Raw genomic sequence first — 20,610 nt, forward strand, 5'->3', positions numbered from 1 at the left:
TAGCTCGAGTCTGGAAACTACCCTTGGGGGAGATATAAATAAACGCTGCAGGATGTCAAACACACCAAGGACAGATACACGGATAGACAGATGAGAGAGGTGGCAAAGCCCCTCTGAAAACCCCCTGTCTGAAAGGCAATATCCTGGGTGTCACCTGAGTCTAAAATAGGAACCCTATTCTCTATACAGTACCACACTTTAAAGGGAATATGGTGCAATTTTTTACACTAGAATAGGATGCCATTTTAGATGCACCCTTGAAGTGCCCCCATTTCCCTATGATCCATCCATGTAATTTTCTCCTTGGTGAAGTGTACTTCCTGGTTCCCGCCACTGAGGTTGGTTTGTTATCAGAGGGTACTCTCGTAGGTGATTGGGGTGTCAGTTATAGTTCCGCTTTGCTCCCGCTCTGCATATCCAAGGAAAAAGGGTAGAAAATCATTATTAAAAAAATGGCTTTTATCGTGTGTGTGTGCTTGCGTGTGTGCGAGAGCGAGAGAAACTGAAGTGCCTTCATGTGAGTATAAACAAAATAAGACTAGAGGCCAAATGGTTCATATGGAAAATGTCTCAGCGAGTGTAGAGTCTGAGACACAGTGATTGGCAGGTAACACATTTTACCAGGACACACAGTGTAGTCAAATAAAAAATCTCCCTCCAAACCTGAAGAGCAAAACAAGCCACCATTGTGTGGTGACAGGGCTGAGACGAAGCATAATGCAGGAAACAAAAACTACCTGAAGCCACGATACAATTCATTCTCCCATCCACAGCTTCTCTTTATTAGCCTGAGATCCTGGCTGATGCGCTCTGTTTCACCATTGTCAACCATGTTGAAACAAAGCATATCTGTTTGGATTCCAGGCTTTTTCTAATAAAGATAATCTCTGTCATAAAGGGACACTGCTTTTCATAAACACGCTTCCTTCCCAATGCTGTGTGGACAAAGCTATGACAAGCTGTCACTCAAGCAAGTTTAGTAGTAGGTGTGGGGTTTTGTGTGTTTGTTTCTATATTAAAACACTCAGATGGTGAGGCAGTCCTTCCTGTTGCTGTGTGTGTGTGCTTCTGTCTTTGCATTTATGCAGACAGTGTGTTTGCACATTCTGTGTGTGTGTACTCACCCCAGGCAGGGTTCTTTGGTTTCTGCAGCAGGCGAGGTCCTGTGAGTCCTATGACAAGGGCCCCTATGGGGGCGGTGAGCAGGATGGAGAGCACGGCCACTGTCAGCACGTCCATGCCGTACTTCTCCAGCTCCTTATCCTCCTTGGTGCGGGCCATGTCCAGCGCTGTGGAGCCGATGGCCGCCTGGGGAGAGAAGATCGACACTTTGGCCTCATGTTACCCACAACATTGTGAGAGCTGGAACACTCAGTCATAAACTTAAAATGACACCAACATTGGTAATAATACGACAGATTTTCCCTAACCCCTTCCCCGGCTCCACGAGCAGCACCAGACTCTGCAAAAACATTATTTTTACTCACAATACTAATATTGTTATGAGTTTAAGTAAACAGAAAACAAACGTGTTGCATGTGGCGCAATCACTAGTCACAATATTCAAATGATATGGTTATTTTGCTTGTTGAGAAGCCTTTTTGTGTGAGGCAAATTTCACCCTTAGATAGTCTTTTGTATGCTTATTGGATAGCGAGAGATGGAGAGGAGAGAGAATGCTGAAAGAGCAGTAAGCTGGATTCGAGCCCAGAGGCAGTGGCTTAGACCGCTAGACCACCTTAGTTTCTGTTTACCATTAAGTACCTGTACGGTGGCTTTGGGTAGCCAGGCCAGAGCAATAAAGAGCTTCTCTTTGAAGTTGAAGCCGGCACACAGCACACAGACGAAGGTGAAGAGAACACGCACCAGCAGACCAATGGCCAGACAGCCTATGCCCAGGCCTGGTAGGACAGAGAAGTTAAGGGGGGGGGGGGTAGAATGACAGAAACACTTTATTCAAGTTACATTTGGAAAACGCCCCTAATAGATGATCTCCAAAGAGCGAGGTATAAATGTATATTATGTGGTGTGTGTTCTTACTGACTGTGTGTTTATGCATGTGTGTGTTCTCACCGACGGTGTTTTTGTCCAGCTCTGAGATTTGGATCTCGGCCCCGATCAGGCCGAACAGCAGTGGCTGGAACACCTCCCAGGCAATACCCACTATGTCCTCCACAGGGACCTGCACACACACCCGCCGAGTCAGACAGACACGTACACACACGCATAAAGTATTCAGACCCCTTCCCTCTAAAATTGATTTAAAAAAAAAAAAATAATAATCAATCTACACACAATACCCCATAATGACAAAGCAAAAACTGATTCTTTAGACATTTTTGTACATTTATTAAAAATAAAAATACATTATTTACATTAGTATTCAGACCCATTGTTATGAGACTCTAAATTGAGCTCAGGTGCATCCTGTTTCCATTGATCATCCTTGAGAGTCCACCTGTGGTCAATTCAATTGATTGGACATGATTTGGAAAGGCACACACCTGTCTATATAAGGTCCCACAGTTGACAGTGCATGTCAGAGCAGAAACCAAGCCATGAGGCCGAAGGAATTGTCCATAAAGCTCAAAGACAGGATTGTGTCAAGGCACAGATCTGGGGAAGGGTTCCAAAAATATCTGCAGCATTGAAGGTCCCCAAGAACACAGTGCCCTCCATCATTGTTAAATGGAAGAAGTTTGGAACCACCAAGACTCTTCCTAGAGCTGGTCGCCCGGCCAAACTGAGCAATCGGGGGAAGTCAGGGAAGTGACCAAGAACCCGATGGTCACTGACAGAGCTCCAGAGTTCCTCTGTAGAGATGGGAGAACCTTCCAGAAGGACAACCATCTCTGCAGCACTCCACAAATCAGGCCTTTATGGTAGAGTGGCCAGACGGAAGCCACTCCTCAGTAAAAGGCACATGACAGCCCGCTTGGAGTTTGCCAAAAGGCACCCAAAGGACTCTCAGACAATAAGAAACAACATTCTCTGGTCTAATGAAAACAAGATTGAACTCTTTGGCCGGAATGCCAAGCGTCACGTCTGGAGGAAACCTGGCACCATCCCTACGGTGAAGCATGGTGGTGGGGGCATCATGCTGTGGGGATGTTTTTCAGCGGCAGGGACTGGGAGACTAGTCAGGATCGACGGAAAGATGAACAGAGCAAAGTACAGAGAGATCCTTGATGAAAACCTGCTCCAGAGCGCTCAGGACCTCAGACTGGGGCAAAGGTTCACCTTCCAACAGGACAATGCACACAGCCAAGACAACGCAGGAGTGGCTTCGGGACAAGTCTCTGAATGTCCTTGAGTGTCTCAGCCAGAGCCCAGACTTGAACCTGATCGAACATCTCTGGAGAGACCTGAAAAAAGCTGTGCAGCAACGCTCCCCATCCAACCTGACAGAGCTTGAGAGGATCTGTAGAGAAGAATGGGAGAAACTCCCCAAATACAGGTGTGCCAAGCTTGTAGGGTCATACCCAAGAAGACTCGCAGCTGTAATTGCTGCCAAAGGTGCTTCAACAAAGTACTGAGTAAAGGGACTGAATACTTATTTAAATGTGATATCAGTAAATTTTTTATACATTTGCAAAAATGTCAAAAAACATGTTTTTGCTTTGTCATTATGGGGTATTGTGTGTAGATTGATGAGGGAAAAAATATATTTAATCCGTTTTAGAATAAGGCTGTAACGTAACAAAATGTGGAAAAAGTCAAGGGGTCTGAATACTTTCCGAATGCACTGTGCACGCACACACACGGACACCCAAGTGTTACGGTTTCTCAAATTACTGACATTTTCAACATGTTTTCAAAAACAAATTGTGAAAGTAGAGCAAATGGAGGGGTTCGAGAGGTGCTATTAAAACAAGTGAAAACAAAAACATTAAAAACCACCTACCAGACACAAACCAGACTACAGAGAGAGTTCAGCAAACACCAAGACTTCACAACTGTTTCTCTACTGGAGAATCTGCCTCCCATAGAGACAATACCAGATGGGACTCTGTGACTGTATATTTGGGATTGGGCCTCTGTATACTGACTGGAAGGGTCCCACTGTGTCCCAAAACAACAGTTTGTGTTGCACTGGAACGTTCAAGCTGTCCAGCTGCTATCCAATGCTTTAGGGGGGCATTTGGGGGTTGGGTGAGAGAGTAAATGTCTAGCTAGAAGATGCAGTGTACGGGGGTTGAGTGAGGGGTTGGCACGGGATGGGGTCGTTGTGTGTGTGTGTGTGTGTGTGGTTGACTGACCTTTGACCTTCTCCAGCCCAGGCCGGCCAGGAAGGCGAGGACCAGGGTGCAGAGGCCCCCCGAGCCGGGGAAACCGGCCACGTTGCTGCCGAACACGGCAAACACCGACAGGCCCAGCAGCAGGAATGAGCGCTTCATCACAACGTTGTCCTACAGGAGAGAGAGCGAGAGAGTGAAAGAAGAAGGAAGGAAGGATGCATTACTAAAGTTTTCCAAACAAGGACTATGTCCCTGGAGTAACATTATTGAAAAAGGGAAAGGCTACTGAGAAAACTGAGCTTCGTTATAGGTCAACTCTACAGGCCAGTTTCCTAGAGCTGTATTAAGCCTACTCCTAGACTAAAAGCTAAGTGCTTTTAATAGAGATTCGTACCTGGTCTTTGCTGGGAAAGTAGCGCAGCAGGAATCCCAGCAGTACCCCAGCTACCATTCCCCCTCCCACCTCCAGTATACCCCTCAGCAAGTTGTACCACATGGAGCCTGCAGAGGGAGACACAGCACAACAAAACATATACAGTTATATCAAAAGATGATGGATGCGTCCCAAATGGCACCCTGTTCCTTATATAGTGCACTACTTTTGACCAGAGTCCTATGTGGGCCCTGGTTAAAAGTAGTTCACTATATATAGAATGGGATGCCATTTAGGTTGCATTATGCAGTAGGAAGTCAATAATAAAACGCATGCAATACAGATGAAGACACTGTAATAGCAGAACCCATGCAGTTAGCTCATACTAAATGGTCCTGTGTGACTCAGTTGGTAGAGCATGGCGCTTGCAACAACAGAGTTCGTAGGTTCGATTCCCGAAGTGTGAGGGCGCCATCTATTGGATCCAGGACGGATTGCAGGAAGATTTCTATGAATGTTTTGACAAAAACAGATCAAAAAGGTATATTCTTTTTCTAGTGGTCTCCTCTCATCATTGGCTCAGAGCAGAGGCACAGATCAACAACCTTTCTCCTGATTGGGTCAGAGCAGAAGTACAGATCAACATGCTCCCTCCTGAGTGGATCCCTACCGGTGGCGAAGGCCATGCCCATGCAGGTGGTGAAGCCGGTGATGGCCAGGATGTCATCGAAGCTGCCGGCGGCCATGAGGAGGGTAGGGATACCCTGCTCCAAGCCGTAGCCATCCTTCTGCAGCAGCAGCATGGAGGGAACCACCACAGCCGGGGACACGGCTCCCAGCACAAACCTACAAGAGATGGGAGAGCCAAAGTGAGAGTTAATCATCATAATATCATATTCATCATGTTTGGGTTGCCAGAATGGGTGAGTTTGGGTTGCCAGGCTTAAGAGCGACCTCCGAAGTAACAACCTGTAATACAGTGCATTCGGAAAGTATTCAGACCCCTTGACTTTTTCCACATTTTGTTACGTTACAGACTTATTTTAAAATTGATTACATTTTTTCCCTCATCAATCTACACACAATACCCCATAATGACAAAGCAAAAACAGAAATATCACATTCACATACAGTACCAGTCAAAAGTTTGGACACACCTACTCATTGAAGGGTTTTTCTTTATTTGTAATATTTTCTACATTGTAGAATAATAGTAAAGACATCAAAACTATGAAATAACACATATGGAATCATGTAGTAACCATAAAAGTGTTAAACAAATCAAAATATATTTAAGATTTTTCAAAGTAGGCACCCTTTGCCTTGATGACAGCTTTGCACACGCTTGGCATTCTCTCAACCAGCTTCACCTGGAATGTTCCCACATATGCTGAGCACTTGTTGGCTGCTTTTCCTTCACTCTACGGTCCAACTCATCCCAAACCATCTCAATTGGGTTGAGGTCGGGTGATTGTGGAGGCCAGATCATCTGATGCAATACTCCATCACTCTCCTTCTTGGTCAAATAGCCCTTACACAGCCTGGAGGTGTGCTTCGTCATTGTCCTGTTGAAAAACAAATGATAGTCCCACTAAGCGCTAACCAGATGGGATGGCGTATCGCTGCAGAATGCTGTAGTAGCCATGCTGGTTAAGTGTGCCTTGAATTCTAAATTAATCACAGACAGTGTCACCAGCAAAGCACCCCCACACCATCACACCTCCATGCTTCACGGTGGGAACTACACATGCAGAGATCATCCGTTCACATACTCTGAGTCTCACAAAGACACGGCGGTTGGAACTAAAAATCTCAATTTTGGACTCATCAAACCAAAGGACAGATTTCCACCGGTCTAATGTCCATTGCTCGTGTTTCTTGGCCCAAGCAAGTCTCTTCTTCTTATTGGTGTCCTTTAGTAGTGGTTTCTTTGCAGCAATTCTACCATGAAGGCCTGATTCACGCAGTCTCCTCTGATCAGTTGATGTTGAGATGTGTCTGTTACTTGAACTCTGTGAAGCATTTATTTGGGTTGCAATTTCTGAGGCTGGTAACTCTAATGAACTTATCCTCTGCAGCAGAGGTAACTCTGGGTCTTCCTTTCCTGTGGCAGTCCTCATGAGAGCAGGTTTCATCATAGCGCTTGATGTTTTTTGCGACTGCACTTGAAGAAACTTTCATAGTTCTTGACATTTTCCGGATTGACTGACCTTCATGTCTTAAAGTAATGATGTACTGTCATTTCTCTTTGCTTATTTGAGCTGTTCTTGCCATAATATGGACTTGGTCTTTTACCAAATAGGGCTATCTTCAATATACCACCCCTACCTTGTCACAACACAACTGATTGGCTCAAACGCATTAAGAAGGAAAGAAATTCCACAAATTAACTTTTTAACAAGGCACACCTGTTAACTGAAATGCATTCCATGTGCGTACCTCATGAAGCTGGTTGAGAAAATGCCAAGAGTGAGCAAAGCTGTCATCAAGGCAAAGGGTGGCTACTTTGAAGAATCTCAAATATATTTTGATTTGTTTAACACTTGTTTGGTTACTACATCATTCCATATGTGTTATTTCATAGTTTTGATGTCTTCACTATTATTCTACAAAATAGTACAAATAAAGAAAAACTCTGGAATGAGTAGGTGTGTTCAAACTTTTGACTGGTACTGTAAGTATTCAGACCCTTTACTCTGTACTTTGTTGAAGCACCTTTGGCAGCGATTACAACCTCAAATCTTCTTGGGTATGACACTACAAGCTTGGCACACCTGTATTTGGGGAGTTTCTCCCATTCTTCTTTGCAGATCCTCTCAAGCTCTGTCAGGTTGGATGGGGAGCGTCGCTGCACAGCTATTTTCAGGTCTCTTCAGAGATGTTTGATCTGGTTCAAGTCCTGGCTCAGGCTGGGCCACTCAAGGACATTCAGAGACTTGTCCCGATGCCACTCATGCGTTGTCTTGGCTGTGTGCTTAGGGTCATTGTCCTGTTGGAAGACGAACCTTCACCCCAGTCGGAGGTCCTGAGCGCTCTGGAGCAGGTTTTCATCAAGGATCTCACTGTACATTGCTCCATTCATCTTTCCCTCAATCCTGACTATTCTCCAAGTCCCTGCCGCTGAAAAACATCCTTACAGCATGATGCTGCCACCACCATGCTTCACCGTAGGGATGGTGCCAGGTTTCCTCCAGGCATGACGGTTGGCATTCAGGACAAAAGAGTTCAATCTTGTTTCAAATAGTCAGAGTCTTTAGGTGCATTTTGGCAAACTCCAAGCGGGCTGTCATTTGCCTTTTACTGAGGAGTGGCTTTTGTCTGGCCACTCTACCATAAAGGTCTGATTGGTGGAGTGCTGCGGAGATGGTTGTCCTTCTGGAAGGTTCTCCCATCTCCACAGAGGAACTCTGGAGCTCTGTCAGACTGACCATTGGGTTCTTGGTCACCTCCCTGACCAAGGCCCTTCTCCCCGATTGCTCAGTTTGGCCAAGTGACAAGCTCTAGGAAGAGTCTTGGTGGTTCCAAACTTCTTCCATTTAAGAATGGAGGCCAATGTGTTCTTGGAGACCATCAATGCTGCAGACATTTTTTGGTACCCTTCCCCAAATCTGTGCCTCGACACAATCCTGTCTCGGAGCTCTACGGACAATTCCTTCGACCTCATGGCTTGGTTTTTTGCTCTGACATGCATTGTCAACTGTGGGACCTTATATAGACAGGTGTATGCCTTTCCAAATTATGTCCAGTCAATTGAATTGACCACAGGTGGACTCCAATGAAGTTGTAGAAACATCTCAAGGATGATCAATGGAAACAGGATGCACCTGAGCTCAATTTCGAGTCTCATAGCAAAGGGTCTGAATATTGATGTAAATAAGGTATTTAAGTTTTTATTTTTATAAATGTGCAATCTAAAACCCTTTTTTCACTTTGTCATGATGGGGTACTGTGTTGATGAGGAAAAACCTTCATTTTAGAATAAGGATGTAACGTAACAAAATGTGGAAAAATACTTTCCAAATGCACTATATGAATACTGATCATAATACACTGCTCAAAAAAATAAAGGGAACACTAAAATAACACATCCTAGATCTGAATGAATGAAGTCATCTTATTAAATACTTTTTTCTTTACATAGTTGAATGTGCTGACAACAAAATCACACAAAAATGTAAAATGGAAATCAAATGTATCAACCCATGGAGGTCTGGATTTGGAGTCACCCTCAAAATTAAAGTGGAAAACCACACTACAGGCTGATCCAACTTTGATGTACAGTGGGGGAAAAAAGTATTTAGTCAGCCACCAATTGTGCAAGTTCTCCCACTTAAAAAGATGAGAGAGGCCTGTAATTTTCATCATAGGTACACGTCAACTATGACAGACAAATTGAGAAATTTTTTTCCAGAAAATCACATTGTAGGATTTAATGAATTTATTAGCAAATTATGGTGGAAAATAAGTATTTGGTCACCTACAAACAAGTAAGATTTCTGGCTCTCACAGACCTGTAACTTCTTCTTTAAGAGGCTCCTCTGTCCTCCACTCGTTACCTGTATTAATGGCACCTGTTTGAACTTGTTATCAGTGTAAAAGACACCTGTCCACAACCTCAAACAGTCACACTCCAAACTCCACTATGGCCAAGACCAAAGAGCTGTCAAAGGACACCAGAAACAAAATTGTAGACCTGCACCAGGCTGGGAAGACTGAATCTGCAATAGGTAAGCAGCTTGGTTTGAAGAAATCAACTGTGGGAGCAATTATTAGGAAATGGAAGACATACAAGACCACTGATAATCTCCCTCGATCTGGGGCTCCACGCAAGATCTCACCCCGTGGGGTCAAAATGATCACAAGATCCCAGAACCACACGGGGGGACCTAGTGAATGACCTGCAGAGAGCTGGGACCAAAGTAACAAAGCCTATCATCAGTAACACACTACGCCGCCAGGGACTCAAATCCTGCAGTGCCAGACGTGTCCCCCTGCTTAAGCCAGTACATGTCCAGGCCCGTCTGAAGTTTACTAGAGTGCATTTGGATGATCCAGAAGAGGATTGGGAGAATGTCATATGGTCAGATGAAACCAAAATAGAACTTTTTGGTAAAAACTCAACTCGTCGTGTTTGGAGGACAAAGAATGCTGAGTTGCATCCAAAGAACACCATTCCTACTGTGAAGCATGGGGGTGGAAACATCATGCTTTGGGGCTGTTTTTCTGCAAAGGGACCAGGACGACTGATCTGTGTAAAGGAAAGAATGAATGGGGCCATGTATCGTGAGATTTTGAGTGAAAACCTCCTTCCATCAGCAAGGGCATTGAAGATGAAACGTGGCTGGGTCTTTCAGCATGACAATGATCCCAAACACACCGCCCGGGCAACGAAGGAGTGGCTTCGTAAGAAGCATTTCAAGGTCCTGGAGTGGCCTAGCCAGTCTCCAGATCTCAACCCCATAGAAAATCTTTGGAGGGAGTTGAAAGTCCGTGTTGCCCAGCGACAGCCCCCAAAACATCACTGCTCTAGAGGAGATCTGCATGGAGGAATGGGCCAAAATACCAGCAACAGTGTGTGAAAACCTTGTGAAGACTTACAGAAAACATTTGACCTGTGTCATTGCCAACAAAGGGTATATAACAAAGTATTGAGAAACTTTTGTTATTGACCAAATACTTATTTTCCACCATAATTTGCAAATAAATTCATTAAAAATCCTACACTGTGATTTTCTGGATTTTCTTTCTCATTTTGTCTGTCATAGTTGACGTGTACCTGTGATGAAAATTACAGGCCTCTCTCATCTTTTTAAGTGGGAGAACTTGCACAATTGGTGGCTGACTAAATACATTTTTTCCCCACTGTAATGTCCTTAAAACAAGTCAAAATGAGGCTCAGTAGTGTGTGTGGCCTCCATGTGCCTGTATGACCTCCCTACAACGCCTGGGCATGCTCCTGATGAGGTGGCGGATGGTCTCCTGAGGGATCTCCTCCCAGACCTGGACTAAAGCATCCGCCAACTCCTGGACAGTCTGTGGTGCAACGTGGCGTTGGTGGATGGAGCGACATGATGTCCCAGATGTGCTCAATTGGATTCAGGTCTGGGGAACGGGCGGGCCAGTCCATAGCATCAATGCCTTCCTCTTGCAGGAACTGCTGACACACTCCAGCCACATGAGGTCTAGCATTGTCTTGCATTAGGAGGAACCCAGGGCCAACCGCACCAGCATATGGTCTCACAAGGGGTCTGAGGATCTCATCTCGGTACCTAATGGCAGTCAGGCTACCTCTGGCGAGCACATGGAGGGCTGTGCGGCCCCCCCCAAAGAAATGCCACCCCACACCATGACCCACCACCAAACCGGTCATGCTGGAGGATGTTGCAGGCAGCAGAACGTTCTCCACGGCGTCTCCAGACTCTGTCATGTCTGTCACATGCTCAGTGTGAACCTGCTTTCATCTGTGAAGAGCACAGGGCGCCAGTGGCGAATTTGCCAATCTTGGTGTTCTCTGGCAAATGCCGAACGTCCTGCCCAGTGTTGGGCTGTAAGCACAACCCCCCACCTGTGGACGTCGGGCCCTCATACCACCCTCATGGAGTCTGTTTCTGACCGTTTGAGCAGACACATGCACATTTGTGGCCTGCTGGAGGTTATTTTGCAGGGCTCTGGCAGTGCTCCTCCTGCTCCTCCTTGCACAAAGGCGGAGGTAGCAGTCCTGCTGCTGGGTTGTTGCCCTCCTACGGCCTCCTCCACGTCTCCTGATGTACTGGCCTGTCTCCTGGTAGCGCCTCCATGCTCTGGACACTACGCTGACAGACACAGCAAACCTTCTTGCCACAGCTCGCATTGATGTGCCATCCTGGATGAGCTGCACTACCTGAGCCACTTGTGTGGGTTGTAGACTCCGTCTCATGCTACCACTAGAGTGAAAGCACCGCCAGCATTCAAAAGTGACCAAAACATCAACCAGGAAGCATAGGAACTGAGAAGTGGTCTGTGGTCACCACCTGCAAAACCAGTCCTTTATTGGGGGTGTCTTGCTAATTGCCTATAATTTCCACCTGTTGTCTATTCCATTTGCACAACAGCATGTGAAATGTATTGTCAATCAGTGTTGTTTCCTAAGTGGACAGTTTGATTTCACAGAAGTGTGATTGACTTGGAGTTACATTGTGTTGTTTAAGTGTTCCCTTTATTTTTTGAGCAGTGTATTATATGAACATTTAGCAGATGGCCAGTACAAACCTACAAGAGAGGAGACATACTATGAGGGTTCATCATATAATATGGCCCTGTAGAAGATGCTTTCAAAGGCCAGGTTATTGTAAAAGCACTTTGTGTCAACTGCTGATGTAAAAAGGGCTTTACATAAACATAATGCATTTGATTGATTTGAAGACATCACAAACCTAAAAGAGATAGGGGAGGGGAGATGGGGGATAATACAATGAGTCTAGACAAAGTGTTTAATGATGCAGCTTTACTAATAGGGATTAGTTTGAGATATACACTATATATAAAAAAGTATGTGGACACCCCTTCAAATGAGTGGATTTGGCTATTTCAGCCGCACCCGTTGCTGATATAGGTGTATAAAATCGAGCACACAGCCATGGAATCTCCATAGACAAACATTGGCAGTTGAATGGCGTTACTCAAGAGCTGTGACTGTTAACGTGGAACCGTCATAGGATGCCACCTTTCCAACAAGTCAGTTCGTCAAATTTCTGCCCTGCTAGAGCTGCCCCGGTCAACTGTAAGTGCTGTTATTGTGACATGGAAACGTCTAGGCTCAGCCGTGAATGGTAGGCCACACAAGCTCACAGAACAGGGCCGCCGAGTGCTGAAAAATCATCTGTCCTCGATTGCAACACTCACTACCGAGTTCCAAACTGCCTCTGGAAGCAACGTCAGCACAAGAACTGTTCATCGGGAGCTTCATGAAATGGGTTTCCATGGCCGAGCAGCCGCAAACAAGCCTAAGATCACCATGCGCAATGCCAAGCGTTGGCTGGAGTGGTGTAAATCTCGTCGCCATTGGACTCTGGAGCAGTGGAAACGTATTCTCTGGAGTGATGAATTACGCTTCACCATCTGGCAGTCCGACGGACGAATCTGGGTTTGGAGGAAGCCAGGAGAACGCTACCTGGCCGAATAAATAGTGCTAACTGTAAAGTTTGGTGGAGGAGGAATAATGGTCAGGCACTGGTTTTCATGGTTTGGGCTAGGCCCCTTAGTTCCAGTAAAGGGAAATCTTAACGCTATAGCATACAATGATATTCTAGACGATTCTATGCTTTCCTGTTTCAGAATGACAATGCCCCCGTGCACAAAGCGAGGTCATACAGAAATTGTTTGTCGAGATCGGTGTGGAAGAACTTGACTGACCTGCACAGAGCCCTGACCTCAACACCATCAAACACCTTTAGGATGAATTGGAACACTGACTCCGAGCCAGGCCTAATCGCCCAACCTCACTAATGCTCCTGTGGCTGAATGGAAGCAAGTTCCCGTAGCAATGTTCCAACATCTAGTTGAAAGCCTTCCCAGAAGAGTGGAGGCTGTTATAGCAGCAAAGGGGAGACCAACTCCATATTAATGCCCATGATTTTGGAATGAGATATTCGACGAGCAGGTGTCCACATACTTTTGATCATGTAGTGTATTTAGAGGGATGGATGAATAGAACGATGGACAGATCAGAGTGAGAGACAGCAAGAGTGGAGAGGACGAGAGAGCAAGAGTGGAGAGGACGAGAGAGAGAGCAAGAGGAGGAGAGAAATAGAGAAGACAGAGATAGAAAGCAAAAGACAGGGATAGAGCAAGAAAGAGAGAGGAGAGAGAGAGAGAAAGACAGAGAGAGCAAGGGGCTAAGAATCATAGGATGAAATTAAAATGTATAAAGGCAGGGTCTCCAAACCTGTTCCTGGAGGGCTACCCTCCTGTAGGATTTCGTTCCAACCCCAGTTGTAACTAACCTGGTTCAGCTTATCAACCAGCTAATTATTAGAATCAGGTGCGCTAGATTAAGGTTTGAGTGCAAACCTTATAGTACGGTAGCTCTCCAGGAACAGGGTTGGAGAGCCCTGATATAAAGGATACTTCAAGTGTTCACGGGGAGTTACAGTAGCTGCCAAATACTCTACACCTGTCTTATTGGAATGCAAGCGGTGTTAGGTAGCCCTTTAGTTTTACAAATGCATCGGGAGGCTGCAGAATACTGTCTCTCTAAGTGGGATTTAGAAGTAGAAGTCTCAGAGAGGACGACAGAGAGACAGAGAGCGAGAGAGACAGAGAGAGACAACGAGAGAGGGAGAAGAGAGAGACAACGAGACAGAGAGAAAGAGAGTTTACCCTAGGATGAATCCCCATATCCAGGGCAGGCCCATGAGGAAGTGGGAGACGATGGCGATGGTGCATGCCTCGATGATGCAGGGTCCCATTCCCACACGTATACACACCATACTAAGCTTCTTCAGAGCCTGGGAACACATACATGTACACACACACACATTAAAAGGAAAAATCATTAGTCAAGTTTTGAAGATAAAGGACTTTCAGAAGCAAAGTGTCACTTGCTACATCATCATGTTGATGAGTTTTGCATCATGATGATGTGGCAAGTGACACTTTGCTTCTTGAAAGTTCTGAAAACTTGACTGCTGAAATGCAAAACATTTTGGGACTGTATCAACAGTGGACTAATTTAAAAAACATACACATATTGTTTTAGTGAATTTTTCCTTTAACACAGGTTATCACAGGAACATAAATAATAAAGACAAGTACTAAACACTAAAAGCATTGGCCTATGGAGAGAGATTAGTGTTTGATTGACATACTGAGCCATCCAATCCCAGGCCTGCTCGGGCCAGGATGACAGCGAGGGCAATGTTCCTCAGGGCGGCGGACCATCGGAAGTCGATGTACACGGCGTCCGTTACCACGGGGATATTACGCAGCAGGAAGCCCGTCAATAGCATACCTGTAGAGAATGACAGAGAACAATGATACTTTATCATACTATTATATTAAAGTTAATACTTTTATAAACAACCATGGTGTTATTCTTTGGACTTTCTCTCACAGCAAGAGGGGCAAAAAAACGATGTATTGCTGTATTGTTCTGAAGACAATCTTGTATTTATAAAAAGGAGAGTTAAAACAGAGAACTTGAGGCTAAGATATCATTCCCATCTTCACATTGGTTAAATGCCAAGAAATACACTTTTTCCGACACATTCTTTGTTCTGATAGTCTGGGAACTGCGTATCAATTGGTTTAAGATATCAAAGGCGTCTAGGCATAGGATCCTTTTGAGAGTAAAGAAAAAACCTTTCCAAGTAGGAATAGTGCAAACTGAAGAGAGACATGCATACAGTGGAGTCTTTAATCTACTGTATGAAATTGAATTGCCTTTGAAGTTCAGAAAGATCAATGTAGTCCTGTGTGGTTTAGTTGGTAAGAGAGTGGCATTAGCCAACGCCAGGGTTGTGGATTTGATTCCCGCTGGTGGTATACTAAACCGTATGCACTCACAGTCACTGTGCTGTAAGCCGCTTTGGATATAAGTGTCTGCTTAATAGCATATTATCAATAAAGTACACAACAATTGCATCCCATCTGGGACGCAAGCAATGAATACTGTCTGAGCAGGGAGGAACTAGTTAACAGGCATAAGAATATGGGACCGACTGTCTGTTAGCCTAAATACCTTTAAGGCTGTAACAAAGCTTGGCCAAAATGAAATTCCTGCTTTGTTCCGTTTTAATCCTGCGTCCCCAGGCAACGCAGGCCAAAGAAGTCTGTTCAGTTCAAACAACGAAACGGGGACTTTGAACTGGGAAACAGAGTTCCTCTGGGTTTTAAAAAAGGAAAACAGGGGTTGGAGAGACATGAACTATCCAAAGTTTTGAAATCAAAGATCTACATCCAACAATCAGTTTTTGGTTCAGACTTTACTTCTGACCTATGGAGTGGGATCTATCGGATAGACACTACGCTAACGATCAAAGTTTCGAAATCAAAGACCCACCAAAACACTTTTTTATTATCTACAATCTCCTTTCTGGACTGTTGAAAGTGAGGAGTAGGTTGTGAATCTGAACGTCTGACTTCTATCTTTTTGTGGGCTGAGTGAGTGGCCACTGTCTTATTATATGGGTCTGTGCAAACTATAGGTCTTGTCATGTGGTTACCAGCATCAAGAGAGACTTTGGTTAAAGGTGCGCCGTATCTCAACCAAGTCTCTATTGTATGGTGAGAAATGCAAATACTCCCTATCAGTCTAAGTCAACAAGGGTGTTCATTTGGTTAGAAATGGTAGAGCATGGCGCTTGCAACGCCAGGGTTGTGGGTTCGTTTCCCACGGGGGGCCAGTATGAAAAATGTATGCAATCACTAACTGTAAGTCGCTCTGGATAAGAGCGTCTGCTAAATGACTAAAATGTAAATGTAAATACTACACGTGAAGTAGCAATGTTGGCAAAGCCAGCCAGAATAATAATTGACTGTTTGTCCATCCATGTTACATGCAGGTGAAACAGTCACATTTTACATGTATAGTAAAGAGTAGTAGTGAGGGGACAAGCAAGTGCATGCATGCTAAATCTAGTGAGTGGGTGTGTTTAATCTGAATGTGTGCTTATTATAGTAAGTAGGTGTGTGTGTGTGTGTTCTATCTACTATATCAGCAGATATAGTACCAGCAGCCAGCCACCACTTCCATATCAAAGACAAAGAAAAGGATGGTGTCTCTCTGACTGTTACCAAGGAACATATAGGGCATGTAACACCCTGAAGATGCCATTTTGTCTCACTCTCAACAAGTCAAATGAGGTACAGGTTACCGAAAATAACCTGTTATATGCTGCACATACATATGCCATCACAGACCCCATCACCTACAACACATACACGCAAACACATATACACCCACACACGCTCTCTCTATTCGCATGACCTACCCAGGAGCGGGGGAAAGGGAGGCAGTTTGGGCAGCCGTATGAGGCCCACCAGTTTGCCCCCGGTGACGGAGCAGATGAAGAGCACGGTGATGCCAAACAGGTTCCCCCTCGGCAGACACTCCTCCTCTGTGATGGACCAGACCACGCCAAACAGCACTAATGCAATGACGACTGGGAGGAAGGAGAGGTCAGAGGTTAGAAGTCAGTACATGGCCAGTTAGCAGTTTGTCTTTTACCTGCCAAATAAAATACAAATTTGATCAAAAAGATTGCATGTGCTGTACTAGATTTGGTTTGCAAGGTACAGTGGTCTCAAAAGTCTACTACTAAGCCTAAATGTTAACTTGTACATTTCAGTATATCAGGGACACTGGGTAGGGCTTTAGTCCATCTGTATATCTTCTCCATTTGTGCTATATAAATGCCTCTGGGTACAACTGTGGCACTGTTCAACAGCGTGCGCTGGATAAAGAGAAGCAATTCTAGAGTACCTTTGTTCCCTTTATTGAGACACACACACACACTGGTTCTACAAACTCAATCCTAACATATTACTCCACTCTCTCTCTCTCTCTCTCTCTCTCTCTCTCCATTTTCCACTCGCCCAAGCACAAAACGCTACAAGATGCCAATCCGTGATCCCATAGCAATGTCACCAAGGTAACATCACTACGGTAGCATTAGCCCCCCTGGTGCCCGGAATTAAATAAAACACAGACCACAATGGCATTATCAGCGCATTGTAGCATTATGAGGTTCATGACATTAGGCCACTCTAGTATTAGGCCTATATTGTATCTCTATTCTGGTGTCGATAGAAGTATAATTCAATTTCTATGGGCACCAGCATAGAGACACAATACTAGAGTGGCCTATTTCTATGCTGGTGCCCACCCTTGGTGATGAGGGAGGCCAGGAGGCCTCGGGGCGGGCAGGGGCATGCCCGGCGGAGCCTGCCACAGCAGATGACCGGGGGGTCGGTGTTGGTGCCCGCATCCACCACCGGGTTACGGGGGATAAAGTAGGTCTCCTCCGTGACCTGGGGGGTGGAGCTCCGTCTCACCACCACCTGAATCTGGTTCACACCCAGGAACTACCGGGGGGAAGACATAGAGGAAAGGGGTTTTAGTTCAATATGAAAATGTGTTAGTAGCCATACTTTTTAATTAAACTTTCTTACTACATAAATGCCATTTCAATACAAGCTTCTGAAAAAGTTTTTTTGACTTGACAAAGGGACACTTCGATGTTTTTGTACACTTGCTTTCAAAAAGCATCCTCTCGACTCCATCGTACTCTAACCCCAGTTAAAAGGTGCAATACGCAGAAATTGCTCCGCCATTTCCTGGTTGCTAAAGTTTGAATAATTCAGCTTAATTTCAGTTTATGTAACAAAACAAGCAATGTATAGTGTAGAGAATCATTGTACCATTTAAAACTGCTGTGAAATATATTTTTAATAACCAAAAATATATTGTATTTTCAGATGTTTGAAGCTAGTGTACAAAACCAAAAGTAAAAGAGGCAACAAAAAAAACTTTACGGAAGCATAGAAATAGTGCACATAGAACAGATCTTGCTTTCAATGAGAATGACTGATCTATAACTCACATTTCTATGTGAATTTGGACAGGTCGCCCAAAAAGTTGCATATTGTAGCTTTAACTTCTTGAGTTGAAATGATAGCAATCTTTCAAGAGAGACTGATTGTGGTGTCAGGAACTTGTTTTGGGTAGCCTAGCCTAACACTTGAAAGTTGATAAGAATGGTACTGGAGCCAATGCCAATGCTACTGGCTTTTTTACCTCAATTTCTTTGTCACACCTATGTTAAGTGGTTGTCATTGTTGACAGAGAAGTTAGTCATGCTAACAAGACACTACTGTGTTCCAACTAAGTAATAGTTCTCATGCTTATCATAAAAGAGTAGATATGGACTTTTACTACAAAGAGTGTGCCACAATGAGAACAGTCAGTGTCATGAAAAAGGCTGTTGTTCCAACTTACAGAAATACCACTCTCTGTGGAAAAAGAGGCTGGCAAAAATCATGAGCAAATCTCCTGGTAGGGTACATCTCAAGGTATGTTTCAAATGACCTAACAAAACTAAATGTCAGCATGATGATTTTACTTTTGTTTTTTCCGTAAATAATTTACCCCATAAATGCATAGTGCCAAATAAGAGTGCACAGTACACTGCCAATACGAAATGTAAACTAATGCCTTCAAAACTGATTCCAGATCAATATGTGTGGAATCATTCAACCAAAATGACTATTATGCCGAAGCTTCCGGTCAGCCATTTCTCATAGCTTCAGCAATTCAGTACCATTAAATTATGTAAAGGCTATCTATTAGCATTTTGGCTAAACCACTAGATATACTATACCTCTGCATGGTTTGTTACTGGCGAGGCTCCGGGACTGTGTTCTAGGTCCAGCAAGGGAGAAGGTGAAGGTGTAGGCGGCTTCAACTTGGGCTGGTCGTCCTCCATCATGGCATTTAGTACAGTTCACTTTCTCCTCCTCACTTTTTCTCTAACCTCACAGCAAACCCCGTGGAGGGGTGGGGTTGGCCATCGGTGCACTGCTGCTCTGCTCTTCTCCTGTTGTATCCCAAGGTCTGACTCTGTCCAGCACTAGCTCCCATTCAGTGGGTCGTCACCTGTTTATCAGTCAAAGGTAGTGAGAGTGAGTGTTTGCTTGGTGGAACTGGCCAGAGAGGCATTTGAGGCAAACATGGCTGTAGAGATATGAGGTGAAAACCAACCAAGTGCAGAAGCAATCAAAGGTGAAGGTAAACAGTACTATAAAAGAGATTATAAAGAAAGACAGAGGTTTTCAATGTTCAGCATTCTGCTACCAGTATGGAATGAGACTGGGAGTAAGGGAATCAATGCATGAATGCAGAATCTCGTCATTAACTTCATATAGAAATCATACTATGTTATTAGCTACATTGTCACCACTCTCCTTCTCCTATGATAAAGCCATGAAATATAATGGCATTTCACTTACAGTAGTGTCCATTATATCTGAGACAAGCTGAAGTTGGATTGCTTTCCATCCACAGTTTTTATGCGAGTAAAGTCATACTGTATAAAAAATAAATTGTGACAGCTGTGATGGAAATAGGAAGTGTTATAAATGCCGACAGATCCTTTGTTCGTTCAACATGGTCGAAATGGCGGTGGAAACGCCTTTATGCACAAATATTGATACAGTATAATAACCATCATATCGAAGTAAACTTGGGAGTCGTGATGATATGGTGTGTGGTCCTCCCACTACAACTCGGGAAACCATGCAGTTTATTAGGCTACAGATTAAACAAGTTATGATGAACTTCACAGGGTGGTGACAGTGCACGGTGATGAGCTTCATGCTGCTTTCAATAAATATCTAGGGTCTTATTCTGGTGACATGATGATCGGTGCTTGACTGCCGTTTGACAAATACTCACTGTTCAATAATAACTTCATCATGTAGACTAGCCTACCCGCGCGCAATATTTCCTTTCATAGGATAGCCAGAGCCAAAGTCATTATTATCCATCGGTGATTGGTTGAGCCTTATTTGAAGGCGTGACATCACTTCGAGCCCTGACCAAAACAATGGTGGACAATCTCTCTCCCATCGGATCTAAAACTTGGTAACAAGTGACAACCTTAAAACCAGTAGTAACGACCAACTTCAATGACAGTTATCTTAAAATTAAAAAGACATATCTAATATTCCTGCACCCCAATAACATTGTCGCCGAGGAGGGCTTGTTAGCTAGCTACAGGGTTTGAGTCACCTCAGCCATTTTATTATAAAACAGCTCAGCTAACAACGCTAGCTAGCCTATGTCTAGACTGAGGAGCTCATGAGCATATACTAGACATGTCACATAGGCTTCAGGAGCCAGCTGGTTAGATATGATTCCACCATGGGCAACAACAACTGGCTACTAGTTAGTTTTCACCAAAATATGTTCAACTCATAACTAGTTTATCCAGTGACCACCGCATTTAGAAGGACAGCTACTGA

General features: G+C 44.4%; 1 protein-coding gene across 1 annotated transcript; it reads right to left on the reverse strand.

Annotated features, from left to right (window-relative positions):
• Positions 1–225: 225 nt before the first annotated feature.
• LOC123482383 (sodium/hydrogen exchanger 9B2-like) lies at positions 226–19,245 on the reverse strand. Its single transcript, XM_045209799.1, has 12 exons — positions 18,969–19,245; positions 17,475–17,673; positions 16,581–16,751; positions 14,457–14,599; positions 13,969–14,096; positions 5,282–5,457; positions 4,633–4,739; positions 4,260–4,409; positions 2,074–2,182; positions 1,765–1,901; positions 1,125–1,308; positions 226–409 (listed from the first exon to the last, which is right to left on the reverse strand). The coding sequence occupies exons 1-12, from the start codon at positions 19,074–19,076 to the stop codon at positions 351–353; spliced, it is 1,671 nt and encodes a 556-aa protein (XP_045065734.1). The 5' UTR covers positions 19,077–19,245; the 3' UTR covers positions 226–350.
• Positions 19,246–20,610: the final 1,365 nt, after the last annotated feature.

This window comes from Coregonus clupeaformis, chromosome 31, assembly GCF_020615455.1.
Source record: "Coregonus clupeaformis isolate EN_2021a chromosome 31, ASM2061545v1, whole genome shotgun sequence".
Taxonomy (NCBI): domain Eukaryota; kingdom Metazoa; phylum Chordata; class Actinopteri; order Salmoniformes; family Salmonidae; genus Coregonus; species Coregonus clupeaformis.

Coding starts and splice junctions, on each gene's coding strand:
- LOC123482383 (XM_045209799.1), bottom strand. CDS start 19,076: ATGATGGAGGACGACCAGCCCAAGTTGAAGCCGCCTACACCTTCACCT. Junction 4,740..5,281: donor GGGCATGGCCTTCGCCACCG/GTAGGGATCCAC, acceptor CTCCCTCTGCAG/GCTCCATGTGGTACAACTTG. Junction 2,183..4,259: donor TGGGCTGGAGAAGGTCAAAG/GTCAGTCAACCA, acceptor GTGTGTGTGCAG/GTCCCTGTGGAGGACATAGT.